The 21,659-nt window shown below is 37.0% G+C and overlaps 1 protein-coding gene across 1 annotated transcript in view; it reads right to left on the minus strand.

Annotated features, from left to right (window-relative positions):
• LOC144435463 (sushi, von Willebrand factor type A, EGF and pentraxin domain-containing protein 1-like) overlaps positions 1–21,659 on the minus strand; it is an 86,358-nt gene that overhangs the window by 35,233 nt on the left and 29,466 nt on the right. Inside the window, exons 4-5 of the mRNA XM_078124057.1 lie at positions 8,545–8,949; positions 6,500–6,841 (exon numbers count right to left, since the gene is read on the minus strand). Coding sequence (XP_077980183.1) covers positions 6,500–6,841; positions 8,545–8,949 — 747 coding nt within the window. The remainder of the gene's footprint in view (positions 1–6,499; positions 6,842–8,544; positions 8,950–21,659) is intronic.

Raw genomic sequence — 21,659 nt, forward strand, 5'->3', positions numbered from 1 at the left:
GTATGTATGTATGTATGCATGTGTATGTATGTATGTATGTATGTATGTATGTATGTATGTATGTATGTATGCATGCATATCTGCCTGCCTCTGTGTGTCTGTGTGATGCCCTATAGTGTATCCACTATACCAACCAATCAACTAATCAATCCGATCATTTAATGCATATATCAATGAAACAATACAAAAGGTATATATTTCTTTTCTTACGTAGTTTCTCTCCAAAGTCTTCCATAAAAACAAATGATGACGATTTCAATTTCATATTTTGGTCGTGGCCCATATTAACAACATATTTCACCCACCATTTTATTGTGTCCAACTACTCGTATTGTGTGAATAATTTATACCATACTGTAATTGTGTACATATAAATACAAATTACTTTTTTCTCTCTGTTTCCCAGTATCTACTACCCGGAGTCTGAACACGATTTGTCAAACAGGAATGAAATACCACCCTCTTACGTCACAGTTATCAGTGACAATGTACATTCCGACAGTGAAGGTAGTTCATATCATGAGGACCGTAATAAACTTCCGCCAGCATATGAAGAAGTTGCATCTCCACATTTGGAAATCAGCAATATGCTAATGAGTTGAAAATCTTGATAATATCTATTCATTTTCCATCAAAATTTCTTTGGAATTTTTATCAACTTATTTGCGTTGTACATTGCTCATTGAATCATGTCGTGTCATCTATTGCTTAGTTTTCAGGAGCCCACAGCATATATGTATATAGAATTCACGAGATGTTGTAATGGTAAAAACTTTGAGCTTGGAATTAAAAGAGTAGACATTACAAATTCACACTAAAGAGTTACCGCAAAGTTAGCATTTCAGCAACATTTCTTGACTCAAACTGCATACACAATAAACAGTCGCAGTGCTACGTTTAAATTCGAAAGAACACCCATCTCCCATCGAGGAAATTAGGCATATAGTCACGTAGTGATACACATGTTTCTGTCCAAAACATAAATATATAAAGTAGGACAAATGTGACCAAATCTTGTGCGCAAACATGAAATACAAACCAATCCTGTCACATGTGATTGAAAGTACTACTTTCAGAACCAGTTTCCTTGATAAAAAAGTTCTTAACATCATTTCAGGTACCACTGCCGTATATGAAAGTTTGCTATCTATCCCTTTTGAAATAAATGAAATTTGGAGATCATCTTGTTTTCAAGCAAATTGACACACACATACACATACATATATACATACATACATATACATACATAATAATGTTGGTTTCTTATATAGCGCTTTCCCACTCCGTGCATATTTTGGTCGTGGCCCATATTAACAACATATTTCACCCACCATTTTATTGTGTCCAACTACTCGTATTGTGTGAATAATTTATACCATACTATAAATGTGTACATATAAATACAAATTACTTTTTTCTCTCTGTTTCCCAGTACCTACTACCCGGAGTCTGAACACGATTTGTCAAACAGGAATGAAATACCACCCTCTTACGACACAGTTATCAGTGACAATGTACATTCCGACAGTGAAGGTAGTTCATATCATGAGGACCGTAATGAACTTCCGCCAGCATATGAAGAAGTTGCATCTCCACATTTGGAAATCAGCAATATGCTAATGAGTTGAAAATCTTGATAATATCTATTCATTTTCCATCAAAATTTCTTTGGAATTTTTATCAACTTATTTGCGTTGTACTTTGCTCATTGAATCATGTCGTGTCACCTATTGCTTAGTTTTCAGGCGCCCACAACATATATGTATATAGAATTCACGAGATGTTGTAATGGTAAAAACTTTGAGCTTGGAATTAAAAGAGTAGACATTACAAATTCACACTAAAGAGTTACCGCAAAGTTAGCATTTCAGCAACAAAAACCGTATTTCTTGACTCAAACTGCATACACAATAAACAGTCGCAGTGCTACGTTTAAATTCGAAAGAACACCCATCTCCCATCGAGGACATTAGGCATATAGTCACGTAGTGATACACATGTTTCTGTCCAAAACATAAATATATAAAGTAGGACAAATGTGACCAAATCTTGTGCGCAAACATGAAATACAAACCAATCCTGTCACATGTGATTGAAAGTACTACTTTCAGAACCAGTTTCCTTGATAAAAAAGTTCTTAACATCATTTCAGGTACCACTGCCGTATATGAAAGTTTGCTATCTATCCCTTTTGAAATAAATGAAATTTGGAGATCATCTTGTTTTCAAGCAAATTGACACACACATACACATACATACATGCATACATACATACATACATACATACATACATACATACATACATACATACATACATATACATACATAATAATGTTGGTTTCTTATATAGCGCTTTCCCACTCCGTGCTCAAAGCGCTTTACAATTATTACCCCTGGCTCGGATCAGAACAGCACAACGGCCCTTTAGTCTTCCTCAACTCCCCGGGGAGCATACAATCCATTGCAGCCATTTAAGCGCATAGGATTAAAGCCTTCACATTGCAACCTACATCCTACCAGGTCCCCAGTTATACAGCTGGTTTGACTGAGGCACTGTCGTGGTTTAAATCTTGCCCAAGGATTTTAGCCACTCAGAAACAAACAGCAGGCAGCGACGGGGCTCGAACCTGCAACCTGTAGATAGATTCCAAGCCGGTCACATACATACATACATACATACATACATACATACATACATACATACATACGTACATAAATACATCCATCCATCCATCCATCCATCCACACACACACACACACACACATACATACACACACATACATACATACATACATACATACATACATACATACATACACACACACACACACACATATTCATACATTCATACATACATACATACATACATACATACATACATACATACATACATACATACATACATACATACATACATACATACATGCATACATACATGCATACATACATACATACATACATACATACATATACACACATACATACATACATACATACATACATACATACATACATACATACATACATACATACATACATACACATGACTCCACAATATACATACACATGACTCCACAATTAACTGAGTTCGTACACCATCATTTTTTATTAAGCCAAGCTTAAGGTTACTCAGAAATCGGGCTCAGATCGTAGACTAATTTGTAGCAGTTTCCATTATGTCCACCCCAAATCCAGTTCAAAATTAATTCTTGTCTAGATATCTATTCCAGCCCGAGTTCTAGTTCTTCCTTAGTGTTTATTATGCATTCATTGTATCGGTATTTGCTATGTAATAAAAACATGTCACTCCAATGACTAAAGTGGCTATTAATCTTTAGTAAAAATTATTTTAACAATTATATTGAAATAAAAGAAATGATAATTAACCTTATAACAATATCATTTTTATCATTTTTTACACAAAATGTTTAAGAAAATTTAAACTGAAATCATTATAGCTTTAACTTTTTTTATGCATATTTCAAGCAAACAAAAGTATGATGTAAATTATGGAAACGTTTTACCTTTCTCCTACAAATCACAGAGTATCTCTATGAAGTGTTATGCTATCTGTTGCTTTCAATAGGAAACTTACAATCCAGACTGAGCATGCTCAGATGCAAAGGACCATGAGATTATCTGTGGTTATTGTTATGCCTAATCTGGATTACTGATGAATTAACCTCCCACAATGATCAGAGTTACTATGAATTGGTTATTTGTGGTTACAAACAGTGTAACAATATTTTTTACAATAATAATTAATTAGTATTCGTTATCACATTTCCCATGATGCAACATTCAACATGGCGGGTTTACAAGTCCCCTATTGGCTATGGAATGCTGAAACTTTACCATATATAACAGAATGCATAGTGATCACACAACGGGTTTTTACGCACAAATACGTTGAAGTCCCAGAATCCTCCTGGAATCAGATTTACTTTGAACAGTTTAGATAACTGAATTCTAGTTATAAAATACATTTTTAAATTTCAAGGTAGATTTTATATTACTACAAATTATTTCATAACGGTAATGTTAACAAGATAACACCTGAAGCTGTATCAAATCTATATTTCACACAATTAATATCAACACCTAAACAACGAAACATATTAACATTGAATATTTTTCTTGGTTCCCTTTACTTTTCTCCATTCATCCGATGAAATGGCTAATGAACTAAGGGCCTTACTATTACGGGTCACTAGCTAGACGAATGGTGACCAAAGCCTTAGGTCAAGAGTACTCCAGCTGAATGAAGACAAATATTTGGAAATAACATCATTATTCCTTATGGGAAAATAGGGAAATTGGCAATTTGGAATGAAATCATTTGATTGATATTTAAAGCATCATCGAACCAGTGACGTCGTTGACACAGGTTTTCGTTTTGTGTGCAACGATTATTGTATACAATCCATACTTTCTGTTCGACGATAATAACGTGTGCATAGTATAATTGACTAATTGACTAATAGTATAATTGATTATATCATTAGTAATGCATAGCGTTCAAATTTATCTTAGCCAGGTTATATTTCAAAGGGATAATATAATGACCTCTCGCCCCTTTTCCACAACTTTATCTGAAATATGAAAAAGAGAATATGTCAGTATGAATATAAAAAAAAACACTTTTCAGGTATAAGCTGTACATGTAGCAAACATTGAGCGAGAGTTTGAAAAGGAAGACATATCAATAATCTATTTTTGATTTTAGAATCATTCTTAATTGGAATATTATTCGGCAAAACTTTGTAAAAGTTTCACTACTTAAACTTAAAGAGGAACGCGCGCCATTCGAGGAAATTAACGCATTTTCGAAAAATTCGGATTCTAGGTTTTGCGACCACTGTTAGGACAATGGATGTGAAGCAACTCCAATTTGGTTTCATTTGTCAAGTTAACGCCAAATATATAGGATGAAACATTATGCATAAAATTACTCTCCAGAACCAAAATTAAAAAGAAATTATTAATTCCTAATGTGGTGTTCCATTTACGTTACACACATCGTCAAACATACATTGTTGTCAGTGTCTCTAAAATGTGATTGTGAACAATTACGTACATTTGTGTATTTGTGTCCCCTTTCAGATATTCAGAATTATCGCTATCGCCAATATCATACTCATCAATGCAGAAAGTTCACGCCGATTCGATATGGGACTACTTCCTGACCAACCTGTATAAGAAGTGAAAAAGAGAGAGTACTTAGTAATTAAAAATCCACGACCCTTTATTTGAAGAGTTGTGCTTTCAATTGAACTATTAATATTGTAAATGAATTTGCTGACATACTCTAATAATTAATTTTTCACAAAAGCCACAATTAAAAATGACTGGTTTAATATTGGATTATCCCTTCATAAGTCCATATTTATAATTACTTAAATATGATAAGAGGGGAGGGACTATAATAAAGCACACTTTGTACATGTTTGGTACGGTTGGTTTGGTTTCACCATGGAAGTGTTATACTTCCATGGTTTCACTATATACTAGATTTGTAAAAAGTGACCCATCCTTAAATCCCCCTTTTGCAATTGCTGAAGGCTCCTTTAGTTTGATTTAGAAAATAAAGTGTTTTATTGTATTTATCAGTATAAATTTAACAAATTGATAAACTAAAAAAATATTTTGAAAATTGGCAAATATACAAAAGGATAACAAGATAACGATATTTTTATATGGATAAAGGTGTGTGTTGTTTTGAGGTAACAAATGGAATTTCATTTGGATTTTATAACAGAAAGTCATCAATCAAAAGTGAAATAAGACAAACATTTTGCGGGGATGTAATACTTAATAACATCCCTGATTTACGAGTTAAAGCAGAAATCGATTATTCTCTTTATCAATGTTTCTAGGCTATACCGAAAAAATTGTCATTTTTTTAAATTTCTAAGTTTCATGAAGTCACATACTTATTATGTGTATTGCAAATGTAAATACACGGGGTCAATAGTCTACCACGTGATACGATCTAACTAATAGTAATGCCAGGAGAAATATGTTGTTCAAGGTAGGATGTAAATATGTACACCTGTGTAGAAGATAATTATACCAAGACTTGAGATATAATTAGTATGAGAGTTCTGCATTACGGTTATTCTTTTACTGGTGTATCCTTAGACAGACAGCGATCCTAAATGCACTTACCTTCATGACAGTCTGCCATTTGCATTGTCTTGTCTAGGGGTGCCCATATAAAGGATTTCAAACAAATGAAATTGCAATTGGTGCACGTATCAATGACCGCATTTCAGTGACCTCTTAGGGCACCCCTAGACACAGAATTCCAGAAGGGAAAGAATGGAGGGGGAGGAGTGGGAGATGTAGGGATGTGAGAATTAAGAATTAAGAGATTGGTGTGTTGATGATACTTGTAAGGGAGTAGCCAAAACAATTCTCGCATCCCAACCTTATAACAATAGGCAACATTCTTGAGCGGAGCGATAAGGCTATAAATACTGCATGATTGATACCTACATGCTCCTTTAATACAAGTTGGCAGTGTTCCAGTCCATTCACCATTGGTGCAGGTTCTGGTAGTGTTACCACCAGTAGGATTATAACCATCGTCACAATTGATGGTCACTTCTGTTCCCTCAGCAACAGCATCAGTAGACAACGCCCCATTGTGTGGTGGTGTGAATGGATCACATGGTGCACTGCAGGTTGGTTCATCACTCCATGTTCCGGCATTGCAGGTCACTTCACTCATACCATTCAGTTCCAAACCCTCATTACAAGTGACAATAACGACAGAGCCATCCCCCACGGCTGTATTTGACACATTTCCACCTTCTATTGTTAGTTCAGGACAAAATGCTGCGTAGACAATAACATAAACAGAGCGACACTACAACGAATGACAACCCGAATGACAGAAAACGAATTGCAGCATTTATAGTATGTAAACAGTGGAATGACACCCTTTTCTACATTCAATTCGTTGAATGACATCCTGCGCTATATATATATTAGCGACTGTCATTCCACTTGTTCAGAGGATGCCATTCAACTAACTGAATGTTGAGATACTGGAAATGCTGTCATTCCAGTTACAAAGCATTGGAAATGCTGTCATTCCACTTATGCTATAGAGTAGCGACTGTCATTACACATGTTTAACAGTTCAGAGGATGTCATTTAACTAACTGAATGTAGAAAAGGGTGTCATTCCACAGTTTACATACTGTAAATGCTGTCATTCAACTTTCAAAGCATTTCAATGGCTGCCATTCCACTTATACAGCGTCGGCTGTCATTCCACTTATTTAAGAGTGCAGAGGGTGTCATTCATCTAGCTGAATGTAGAAAAGGCCTGGTGTGTCATTCCTCTTTTTACTTTAAATGCTGTCGTTCCACTTTCAAAGCATTCGAATGGCTGGCAATGTGTCATTCCACTTATGCTATACAGTGTCGACTGACATTCCATTTATTTAAGAGTGCAGGGCTTGTAATTCAACTATCATTCGTTTTCTGTCATTTGAGTTGTCATGATCATTTGTTTTAAAGTCACTCACTTAAACACATGTTGTATTTTTACATTATACATTTTTCCATGCACTTGTTACAACAAGTTTGACTAAATATTAGTTATCAACCCTGTCTATAAATATTCATAATTTCCTTAGTGGGGTAATATTAACAAAATAAATAACATTTGCAATCATCCATAATCCCTGTGTAAGCCTAATGATCGGTAACCTGTAAAACCAGCTTCACTATGACTACCTTAATAATTATCTATGAGTTAGTTTGTACTGAGCGCCAACACTGGTAAAAGCCCTTCCTCGTCCCAACTCACCATGTAATAGGAAGGTACCGAGAAGGGTGGAATTCAGTGTGGAATGTAGGGAGTTTAAGACAAGCCCAAACCGCCATAACAATTAAACATGAAGTAAAAATTACTAGGTTGCTAAGAAACAACAAATCGATGCACTTTTCACGTACATGTATACTGTTCTTTCAGTGTTACACTGTTATATTTTGGATGTTAGCAGATGTCAATATTTATTTAATGAATTATTCATGACTTTATTAAATATGCACTTAGGCGTCATAAATATTCAATGTTTATCTAATCCATATTCATGTCAATTAACTCCCATGATGCAAATTGTTACACTGAAACAATGAACAGCCATTACAGATTGGAAGAACAGTTTTATATTGTCTTTTTAAGTTGATGTCAGTTTACACATCCACTATTTCTCGTTAGACTTCACAGTTTATTATCTTTTTCCGAATACATAAAAACAGTTTAGGGTCGGCACTGAAAAAATAAGTGGCAATCATCTATTCAAACAACACCAAAAGTCCGTCATAATGGCATAATATACAGGCACCATGTTATCATTACACTAAACTATAGTTAAGTTTAGAAGTTACATAAGTAATTTCAATGGCGTAAAATATATATAAACTCATCATGCATGTTACTCTGCTGTTGATAAAGCTGTAATGGATGTGTTATGTTATGACATACATACATACATACATACATACATACATACATACATACATACCTGGACAGTTGAATACTTTTTCATTGTTCCTCAAACCAATACAGGTTCGGTCGTTATCATCATTAATGTCACTGGGAAATGTTCCAGTAAAACATATGAATTTAATTGCCGCACAGTTATCAGTTTCTGCAGGCAGTGTAACTGTGAAACCAGTTAGCAATCTAACATCATTAGCTTCGGCTAACAAAGTGAATATACCATTTGGAAATGTAGCAGCTACGGACGTCCCCGTCAGTGACGACATATCAGAGTAGTACGCTGCCATCAAGGTCGAGCTTTCAGCGTAATTTGTCCCACTGGTCTCACAAACCGTTACATCAAAGGTCAGCTCAAGTTGAGCCATACATGAATCAGCACTCAATGTTGGAGGATCAGTTATAGTTACAATACCAAGCCCACCATCAACTGTGAATATTTTTTTAAAGAAAGATATTGGTATTACATGTTTGTAATACATAAAATCATAAAAGAGCATCTCAAAAGCTCGAGAAAGACGCATGTTATTGGTAAAAAAAAATTTCATATTATAAACCCTTGAAATTACAACAAAAAACCTATAATCCTTAAAATCAAAACATTTGTAAGTGCACGTGGTTATTATACGTTTGTGTAACGAAGTCGACTTCAACTCTTCTGTAGATTCTCACCAGAATGTTACTTGGATCTTACTATCGTCAACACTCTCGACACAGCACAACTATACATAGACACTTGCACAGAACTTCTCAGAGAAGGAGATGTAGCTTTATTGAGCTCTCTTAGCTCCCAAACCAATTTTAAATAAATCTGCTAAAACTTACAGATCACAAGTCAATTATATCCTACCCCATTTCCCATAAATCATCTGTGCTCCAGCCCGCTACACGTCATTGGATATAAACAGTCACATGAATCTACATTGAATCATAATTGGCCAAAGATATGGGATTATGCAAATCCACTATCAGATTAATGCCCTGGTTGGCTTGGGCCAAGTGTAAAGGGATTTATATGTTTCCACACCTGTATGCATTTACTAAACAATAGACTAAATTAATGCCCTGTTTGGCTTGGACCAAGTGTAAAGGGATTTATATGTTTCCACACATGTACCCATTTATTATGTTGTCTTTGGTTCTCAGTTCACTGTTTATATCTGGCTACTTATAGATTCTTTTAGATAATAGAATTACACCCCTTTCATGTACGGTCTATGGTTCAATGTTTTCATTTCATTAACTGAAGTTTTACCTTGATTATAAAAACTAACCCACTACTCTATGACAGTTTGCTATGTCAATTGTTCGAAATGGTTTACCACAGAATTGCTTTCGAGAGTAAACATGTTGTTTCAAGCCTCTGAAGTAGATTTGTGTTTTATAGATGTATATATTCTGTTTGGGACTACTACAAGACAAAATTAAGACGCATGGTCACTATCACGTTGTTGTGGATCTGTCAAGGCTTTTCCAGTCATTCCACACTCTACTATTAGGGAGCCATCATTATTTACGACCTTCACTCCCAAGTTTTTGAATAAACCACACCCCCTACATCTCCCCAGGTCGTAAATAATGACGGGCTTTTTCAAGAAGTTCCATTTCAATTAAAATGTTAGCATATTTTCTAAGAAACAGCTTGGTTTCATCTATTTTTGACTAGCTAAATGATGGCCTATAGGATGGTTCTCTAGGGCCTACAAGGTTGTCCTGTTGGATGCCAATAGGATTGTCATCTGGGACCTACAGGGCTGTCCTATTGGACACTAACACTAGTAGAAAAAATAGTACAGATTACGACATTTTCCGTACTATAGTTCAGATTGAGTTCAATTCTGTACTTTTATGCTGATGAGGTGGACGTTTCTGTACTTTCCCATTAGCGCCTGTCTAATCGGATTATACTCGATCTGAAAAATAGTTCAGATTGCGAGTCGGAAGTGATTTGAATACATTTGCATTTAGTTCAGAATATATTCATGAGTTCACCCCGATAACCGGGCAGTAAACAAATGAATATTCAAATCTACCGTGCTTGCAATCAATACGTACATAAACGCTATACGTGTAGCTAGTGTATTCGATACATATGTATGTATATAAGCAGGCTTATGATATGAACTACATGGTTAGGATGTACGTAGATTGTAATATCACAGGGCTCATTTTGAAATAAATGTTCGTAGTACGCCTTTTCATTATGCACTACATTCCGCCACCACTAAACGTGTTTCACATTTCTACGCGTTTGATGCATAGTAATACAGATTTAGATGACATGACAATCGTTTCCAATAATAGTTTAAAATTGGGCCACAAATATTGCTAGTGTATGGAGCTTCTTAACAAACCTGGCCGGCCAATAGCGTCAACAAACTCACAGTAGAGACGTGCTGACAGATTTGAGTCTGTGGACATTATTTCTAGCTAAGTAAAATTGAGTGACTATTGGGCATATTATATGGCATCCATGTCGTCCATGTCGTCTATAGTTTCTGACGGACCGTGTTATGTACAACGTAACGCTGAACGAAATACGGTCCATCAGGAATTAACTAGACTAACCTCTATGGGAATAGTATTCTTGTCCATGTGTCGTTTATAGAACAATTAAGTGTTATGGTGTGATCTTCACAGTAATAAACAAGCCTTTAGAAGAACAACAGGTATTCACGCCTCAAATATCTTGAGCATCATCCAAATTACGATCATGAGCACCAAAGTAAAGGAAATACTTAATGACGTTCGGCATGCAGAAACCCCCCCCCCCCCGGGCCCGTACCTATGGGTACATGCCCGGCATCCATGTAACTGTTATATCACTCTACGTGACGATTCTGAGGGCCCTCATCTCTTATTCTCTTGTTTTATTTCAATGTGGTATACTCATAACTCCTGTTTTTATAGTATAACTGTACAATTGGCTTCGATCAGTGCATTCCAGATTTTCATGAGTCATGAGTGCACATTGCACAGATATCTGCAGAATACTTAAAAGGATTATGGGTAATGTATGCATATGCGGGAAAAACAAACTGCTGTAAGGAGCATAGTCTCGCTGCCAGACTCGAGACTATCGTCCCTAATCTGTTTACCGAGCGGCGCAGCCGCGAGAAGAGAGGCGGACTGGTCCCTCTCTTCTCGCGGCTGCGCCGCTCGGTAAACAGATTAGGGACGATAGTCTCGAGTCTGGCAGCGAGACTATAAGGAGCACTGACTTTGCCCTCATATCTTCATCCCATTTTGCACTGAAGAAGTTTCACATGGCTCTCATATTTCATATATACTCTTTCTAAATATATGGTGATGCAACATGAGTAGAAATAACTGGGGTTAACTAAGTTTGGTAGTCAATATAGCAGGTTTACCATCAAACTGACGCAAAATTTGTTTCAAATTTGTCTAGTAAAAACCGTTGGCCCAGTTGTCGATTAGGCTTACAAGTTACACAAAGCATGATAAGACACTGTGAATGGTGCAAATAAACAACGTGCGAAATGCCAAATACCAAATGCAAACAATACAAGCGAACAAAAGGGCCTGTATGCACTCTAATAGCCCGATATTTTGCCTAAAACCAGGCTCACATGTGCGAACGGTGTGTTTTTGACGTACCTAGTAGGCAGTGATGTAGATAATAGCCGGTTACCGGTCACAACGCCCAGCTATAACTTATAAGTATAACAGTTGTGGGACCGGCTTAGGAAAGTACTCAAACCTGACGATCATTGAACAAATTCTAAGGTTGGAAAATTAAATATGAGTTGCCCGGGAGTTCTAATAGCAAGTAAAATACCCAAAGTGTAAACAAAAAGATAAATTAATTCATAATTATTTGGAAAACATTAGACGATTACGCAGTAAAACAAGACTGGCCACGCTATCGCTAGCGAAAGCCTTCGAACTAGTTTCATAACGACCGGACGTTGAAGGAAGCGCGAAGCGAAATGTGAGGTCAATGTGACGTCTCATGATGATGTATGATGCATCAACATGACGTTTACGTAGAGTTGCACTAAATGTTTTCTAAACTTCAGTGGAAAGAATTTTTGTCGATCAGACACTGACTATGTTTAAATTCTTAAAACATCTGAGAAAACTGAAGAGGGGAAGCAAAATGTGACACTGACAGACAAGCCAGACGTACGGCACATGTACAGAAGGCGAGGCACACCCTCTGATGCAAACTGGACAATTATCGTGCGTGTCACGTATAAGGCATCAGATGTAATACATGTAGCTAACCAATTGTTCTTGTACTGCAGTCTTTCTTGTAACAGGTATTGGAAATTGTCAGAAACCTGATGATTTTATGACTGAATAAGTTTCGATACGGAGACGAGAGAGAGAGAGAGAGAGAGAGAGAGAGAGAGAGAGAGAGAGAGAGAGAGAGAGAGAGAGAGAGAGAGAGAGAGAGAGAGAGAGAGAGAGAGAGAGAGAGAGAGAGGAGACCAAACTAGAGTCGGTACTCACCCCACCACGACATATGCATTTTTGTGATTTTGAAACGATAAAGAATGTTAATATGAATATTGGGACGATTGGAAATCGGACGATTTGAATCGTAATCGAATATCTCAGACCATCCACAATATATGTCGTGTTGACTTAGGCGATCCCAGAAACCATTCTTAGTTTACCCCTTTCACATATATTATCAACCATGCTAATGTTTTGAAACAAATCTCGATTAACAGGTAATTTAGCGCTTGAAAGATGGCGACGTCCATACCCCCCCCCCCCGGCTGCACATATTTTAATATGCAATTATACATTACCCCCTCCCCATACACGTCAGAGAAGTACAGTATGGTACACTATATGACACACTGTAAGCTAACAGTGGAAATCAACTTCAGTGTCCATACATATCAGACATAGAGATTTCTTTACAAATGGATGTGGGCTCATTGGGCTGTAACCTGTACTTGGAAAAACTTAACCAGCAGAGTTTTCTTTTTGAATCCTATGTCTTGACAGAAACGGCACCCCCCTTCGATAACTAGTGGGGAGGGTGTGTCCCCCCTCCCACAGTAGGCAATTGTTTGAAAAATAAGGACATGTAGGAGGCCATTTAGCGGCATAATATTTCAAACCATACACATTATTGGAAGCCATAAAGTACTTGAAAATTGTCTTCAATACCCAAATTGTACTCTCATTAAATTATTTTACAACTGTATTATACATACGCTTTAACTAATACATAGATATTTTGGCAGACACACACATTCGTTTGGCCATTGGCTGCCTAATAATTAAATGTGTGGTAGGTAAATGAAGTGAACAATTTTGCAAAGTACAAGGTAAACGATTGCTCCTGTGGTTTGAATGTTCAACAAAGTCTCCACACAGAGAGATAGAGCAAGAGAGAAGGAGACATACGGCGACGAGAGAGAGAGAGAGAGAGAGAGAGAGAGAGAGAGAGAGAGAGAGAGAGAGAGAGAGAGAGAGGGGCATACACTTATACAAATGTAAATTTACTTGGTAAACAACTGCTCCTGAGGTTTAATTTTGGTTCAAATCATGAGCAGAATATTCGGGGGCCCTTTCAGACCATCACAATTGTCATGCCCCCTCCCTTTGAACCTCAATTTTTGTTCATGCCCCCCACCCCGTAAATTCTGACTCCAGCATAATTTCAAGTTTATTCCGAGCTCGGTATTACAGGCATTCGACTAGAGTCTTTATACCTCAAAGATATACAACAGTCCATTTCTGTACAAGGCATATCAGAAACCAAACATTTGCAGTGTGGAGTGTCACAAAACCCTGTGCTTGGTCCACTCTTACACGCGTATGCTGTCTATACACACCACCACTTGGAAAGCTAATCCGACATCAAAATCTCAATATGCAACAACATGCAGACGACAACCAGATTTACCAATATATTTCCCCAATCACATACGTCAACTACAGTAACTAAGATGGAAACTGTTGCACATGATATTAAACGACCCAAAATAAGCTAGTTTAATGATGGCAAAACCGAGGTCCTCCTTATCACGTCTCAGTTCAACAGGCTTCCTCGTCTCATGAACCACATCAACATGGGATCGTCTTCTGTGCAGTTAGTGGATTCAGCATGTACCATTTGTGTAACAATTGATGACCGTTATAACCTCAAGAAGCACATCTCGTTGACATGTAGATCAGTTCTTTTTCACCCCCGAACAATAGGTCGCATCATTGACAGTGGAGGGGGCCCCTCCACTGTCTATGGTCGCATACGCCAGTATCTTACAAACGGAGTTTGTCAGAACCTTGGTCATGCACTTATATCATCGAAACCTGACTACTGAATGGCCCTTCTGTATGGGCTGCCAGCTAAAAACATTGTCCCTCTTCAACATGCCCAAAATACAGCAGCTAGGATTGTGTCAGGTACAAAGAAAACAGATCACGTCACATCGGTTCTTTCAATAACACAGTTTAGTTAGAAATCACACTGGCGTCAAGTGCAGTTACATAATATACCAGTAGGTAGGGCCTACATGTACATGTAGTCTCAGGTCACTACATTGTGGTCTGAGATGTAGTTTACACCACTATGACCTAAGAACTTGAACCAGGGCTGAGGAGAAGTGGTCTGAGGTTAAAGTTTTGCAGCTCTCGTTCAGCAATCTCAAAACATTTCAGCCTACTTCCCGTAATGAACACTTGTCAAGCATTTTTGTAGCTCCCATACTCAAAGACTACATATATGTTTATATACGACTCAAAATATAACACTGAAATTTACTTTGAACACGTTCAGTTTCAGTAGACCTATTAAAACCCAAAATCTCCACCGTATAATTTAATATCGGTAATAGTTTACAGTCAAAACATTTAAATTTAGTTTTGACTAGGAGGTCCCCAAGTTTTGCAAGTTGACTCATGACCGCAATCATTGCTTTACTCGCTTGAGCTGCAAGCGCTAAATACCATAGACCACTGCTTGACATAATCACGCCTAGATATTCATAAAAAGCGAACAACGTCGAGTTTATGACCACCAATAACCACTTTTCAATTTTCTTAAGAATTTCATCTCTTAGTAAATACAATAATTTTAGTTTTGACATACATGTAATTTACTTTCAAAAGACAATGTTAGAAACCCCTACCCCATTGATTCCTGTGGGAACATGCCTTTCGTGAAGAAAAAATGGTTACATAACATGTCTACAAGAATTGTTGGAGAATGTCTATGTAGAATGCCACACTGATCCCATATCCACACCTTGAGTTTTATTTTTATTGTTCTTCAATGATCTCCTTCAAAGTAATAGTCTGGATGCCAATATGGTTTCTAACTAAACCACGTCTAGCCAAAAGCCCCTCAAATAGCACAAAAAGTTGTTCACCCAATCAGTGAAACCTAAATGTTTTGGTGATGTAAACAGTATATAAGTAGCATCATGAGCTGACAAATATACCACATTTGAACATTACTGTCCCAATAAACACTAACTTTATGAGGGACTGTGTTATTGGTTAGAGTTTTGTGATTTATTAACAAAGACATGATGTTAATGACTGTGTGGGTGGCTGTAAATGAATTTTAAATTGCATCTCATGCATTTCAAGACTTCTAGAGTAACGACTCTGACTATACTGTGAGTGGAGGTATAAATGGTAATGATACAGTATAGGAACTAGACTATCAAAGTAATTACCTTGTCCAAAAGACTACAGTCGGATATTAATCTCACCATTAATGCCTGAATTTATGTCTATCAAGGTGGATCTGATAAGATCATGGAAATCGAGAAACTTTCATCACTTTGGACTTGAGCATTGAATACATTTGTGAAGTACTCAGACCATGATTCATGTTTTTTTTTAGAGATTAATTCCACTAGATCGTCCACTAAATCGTCCACGAAAACAAATACATTCTATCATTCCACCATGTCACTCAACAACGCGCATCACATCCGGGTACCAGTTCTTCTGTGAGTTCGAATTCTATCACTTGAATTTCCGTTATTTAGTCGTCTGAAGATCGTAACGGCCTCCGTACCATAACTTGTGTACTTTGTGTAAATACAGCTCTACTTCTCAGTATTGAGCACTTTTCCTTCAGTTTATGACTTACCTCTTTTATATATATATATATATATATATATATATATATATATATATATATATATATATATATATATATATATATATATATTACCATTGCTCGGTTGACGGCAACGCGGTCAAAGATATCGGGTTCTTTGCACAATACACGTGTATATAGAAATGATGTCCCTTAAATTTCCCCTCTTTTCATTCTTGCTCTTTTCAACTACAATATAGATTTTGATAATTTCCATAGGTCTCACGAGATATACTCTTCAAGGAAAAACAAGTTCGTGTCGGGGTTTGACACGAGAATAGTCTGTGCTTGGAGTAATTATACTGTCAGTATAATTTCTCAAAGGTATGTGTTATCGTGGAAGTTTAAACATTATTTATACTTTAATGGTGTTATAGATTTTGACCCAAGCTATGCATGCCACGGTCACAAGCTATATTGCGTCAGATCGATTTGCCAAACAAGTTTGCCAGGATTAACGCATCCCATCAAACCATGGACCCTCCACAAAGGTGGAGTGTCTATGGTCAAACAAATGACAGGTCGCAGAAACTATGGTCATGGAAGTATGAACGTCGTTTATACTTGTACGCCGTGACATACAATGAGCGCAGTGCCATGATTGACCGGATTATTCAGTGTCGACAATCCCAGTTAATATAATCCCAAAGGCAAACTTGTTTTATTTACCACCTTGCCAAGCAACACAGGGTGGTGGCGAGGCGAAGTTGTAATGTACTGTCGCTTTGATATTAACGATTTTGGAAAGGAAATAGATAACATCGGGTTAGATCTTGAGAGTAAATAAGAAGAAAAGAAGAGTTAATTTGAAATCAGTGATAAACGAGTTGTCTATTTTTAAGAAACTAAATATAAGGAAAGCTATGGGTCCTGATAACATATGTGGTAGGTTACTGAATGTCTATGCATCGCAGTTAGCTAGTGTTTCCAGTAGATTGTTCAATTGGTCGTACAATGATCATACGATATCAACCATTTGGAAAACATCTACCATCTGTCCGGTCCCTAAAAACTTCCAAGGCATCGTCCTGTAGCACTGACTTCCATTGTGATGAAATGCTTCGAGCGTATTTTACTTTGTCAAAACCCACAAAAACATTCACACCTTGACCAATACCAATTTACATATTAAAGTAACAGAGGTACTGATAATGCAACTCTCACATTACTTCACGATGCGTATACACATCTTGAAAAACCAAGTTCATTTGTAAGACTATTGGTTATTGATTTTTCATCAGTCGTTAACAGAAGTCAACCAAACATGATGGCTCATAAACTTAGTTATTTAAACGTTAACCCCAAACTCATCCTCTGGATAATGGATTTTCTTGTCAACCTTTCCCAGTTTGTTCGCTACCAAAAATTAAGTTCAGCCTTCCATTCAACATTTAGGGGTGCCTCACAGAGCACGATACTCTCACACAGACTATTTACACTTTACACAAATGACTGCTCATCAGGTACCGATACAAATCCACTTATCAAATATTCTGATAACTCTGCATTAGGTGACCTGTCAAATTCTGACCGTACTTATTTCGATGAAGTTGATAGGTTTGTTACTTGGTGTAAAGAAAACTACTTGGACGAAAGGTCGACTTTAGGAAGAACCCTAAAGTAGTGCCCGACCTTTTTATTGACAATGTTAAAGTTGAACAGGTGACTAAATATATATATATATATATATATATATATATATATATATATATATATATATAGGAACAGTCTTGGATAATAAATCAAATGTTAAGGCCAACACAGATTTCATTAACAAGAAATGTCAATCTAGAGTTTACTGTCTACAACAATTGAGGGGCCTAAAATTTTGTAAATGCCAAGGTATTACAGACATTCTATCGGAGTTTTGAGTCGGTTTAACATTTTCTTTTTTGTGCTGGTTTGGTAGTCTAGGGACTAGCTACAAGAGTGTCTTGAACAAAATTGTAAATGTGTTTAGTAAAGTATTGAGTGAAAAGTAGACTAATTTGAATGAAATGTTTACATCTCGTGTACAAAACAAAGCTGGGAAAATGGTAAATGACAAAGGCCACATTATGTCCCAACACTTTGAACTCCTGCCATCAGGGAGACGATTTCGTGTCCCTAAATTCAGAACAGTCAGAACCAAATCAAGTTTTGTGCCCACTTCAACTAAATTTTAAACCAAACTAAATAATTATATTTCAAAGACATCTGCTCTGCATTCCAGATTGGAAGAACCGCGTTTTTTTTATTGTCTTTTTTAAGTTGATGACCATTTCTGGCAAGACTTCACTCACAATTTTCTCGATTTTACTGATTTTTCTTCTTTATTAAAAAGGTTTAGGGTCGGCACCGGATTTCTAGAATGGAAGCGTTTGGGGAGTTATGTGTGATTTATTTGTTGAGAAAGGTTCAAAGACAATAAATATCGCCGGAAGGTGGCACTTGCCGTTCCAGTGAGGAACGACTAGTGCCACCACGGTAGTACTCGACAATTCGATGGACCACGGCCAAGTCCGCCATTCACAATTTTCAAATCACTTGAAATAAAGCAATCTGGCAAAACTCGCCCATGTGCATTTACAATCTTGTCGCAACTAATTCTAGTAGGTAAAACCATAGACCCTCCACCCTGTCTATGGTAAAACCTAGTCGCATTCATAACTTTCATCGAGGGTAAGGTAATTTTAGTCATCAACTTCTATAAAGTCCAAAATGAAACGATAAAACATGTACATTTTGGAAATTATCCCATGTATAATGCCAGATTATAAAGTGACAAAGAGTGGTTCACTGATGATCTGAGTGGATAGCTTAACCTCTTGACGATTTATAAACAATGGGAAATAGGCAGCTATCTCGATGTTCATTTTAACCTATTTTCCCAGAGAATATTTTCAGAACTGGTATCCAAATTACCAAGATCACGTTTTTCATATTTACTGATATGCCGCTTTAGTTATGGCCGGTTTTGTGAGATGTTTTGCGTGCACAATGTAAACCACAGACAAGGCATGTAAACTTCTACTTGCAAACCCGTCTATTTCAGGCTTGGCCTCTTACCACTCTTGGAGGAATTGTACTGACTCCTCCAAGACCACGTCTGACACAGTGGCCTGAAACCCATAGTCTATCGCGAGTATATTGTCTACCCTTCAAGAGAAACACATTCTCTGCCAGTCACCCTTTTAAAAATACGCTTGTTAAACGTCTGCTCCTGGAGTTAAATTTGGTTCAACTCATGAGCAAAATATTTGTACGTGACTCCGGGCCCCTTTCAGACAATCCGAATTTTCACGCACGTCCCAATTCGTTTTTTTCCCGTGACAACAATTTTTCTCCTGAGCCTCCCCCTACCCTAATCTAGTTCCTGACGACCGTATTCCAATTTTACACTACATCTTTACATATTACGTATAGTCAATGTCATTACTCTCGTTGCCGATGTGTTGGCAATTATATATATATATATAATATCCATAATCACAACATATTTCCTGCTCAAAGAAGAACTGTTTCAGCTTATTCCATTTCGATATAAACAGAGTCCAGGGATAAAATACCCATGTACTACTCCTTATATTACTGGCTAGGTAATGTCAACCGTAAAATAATCCAAGCACCAGCGTCCCTAAAATCCGTGAAACAGTGTCGATATTACAGTATTTTGCTGACACTTATTACTTTCTGTAACTGGTCTATATTTGTGATTTCATGGTAAATATGCTTGGATTTTATGGCCTAACAAACCAGACATTACGTAGATTTGAATATTGAATCAAGAAAATCAAAAACAAAAACAAGGCCATGGCCATGGCCGGTCAGGTACTGATATTAGTACTTTAGACATCAGTGGGGGTCACACTTGGTCATTGAAACTATATTGACCGACCAAAATTCTAAACATCACGGATAAATAATTTCATATCGAAATGTATGTACGGAGATTCAGGTTTTTAGACCACGTGGCTTGACATGACATCATCAGCTAAATTTGCAATACGAAAGTAACGTAAAACATGGATGTATCTAGTAGGGAGCAAAGTCCGCATGTCTGTATGGATGTTTGAAGATTTACTATCGGTATATGGGAGGCATAGAGGGAAATATTTGAATAGCGTTATTTAACGTTACATAATTCATAACTGACTACTAAACTACCGTCAAGAGGATTGTTTTTGCTTCCATTTATCTGTATTAATTTTTTTTAAAGGCAGTGATGGTGACTGCCAATGCCGATAGTGAAAATATGGCCCGCACATTCTGAAGATTTTTGTATCATACAAGTTCAATGTTGTAGCTGAGAATGTGATTTATATTTATAACTCAGTAGAATGGGTACCGGTACTGATGCGAGGGATGTGAACCAACCTTTGTGTTGCGTGCTTTTTAATATCACCGTGTGTGTGTGTGTGTGTGTGTGTGTGTGTTGTTTGTTTGTTTGTTTGTTTGTAATGTAGATTCGTCGTTGATATACTGCTACTAGATCAGACCGTGGGTTATACTTCCATGATCAGAACATGACCAGACACAACTCTCCACGGCACCATTTTGGTTTTGCAACTTTGATTACTTTGTTTTGAATAGCTTTTGTCAAGTTCTTGACTTTCCTGATATGACAATAAAGCAAGGGCGGTGAAATATTATTATAGTAGTCCTTCAAAAAACAAGACAATTTTGAAACTTTTAGTAGAAAATGTTAGTGAAGACACAGTTTACCCGCATAAATTAACTAACAAAAGACAAAAGAAATGTACACATGGTTCATTTTCTAGGTGTCGACCTCGTGAATATGCACCAAGATTTAGAACCGAGTCAGCTTTAAATGCGTTCACACCTCCAAATCTGGTCTGGACAATATTGTCTGGGCTTAGTCACCCTTTTATGCGGACTACAGAGCGGCCCTGGTGCGGACTATTTCTGCCACCTATTAATGCCTGAAAGTCAAGTGGCATATGCTGAGGTTGTGTACAACCAGCAACCCATAACATTTTAGCAATCTACAGTTCTACCTCAGTATGGCTATTAGCCATGCTAGGTAGTTACTATAATCATGG

The sequence above is a fragment of the Glandiceps talaboti genome, chromosome 5 (genome assembly GCF_964340395.1).
Source record: "Glandiceps talaboti chromosome 5, keGlaTala1.1, whole genome shotgun sequence".
NCBI lineage: Eukaryota > Metazoa > Hemichordata > Enteropneusta > Spengelidae > Glandiceps > Glandiceps talaboti.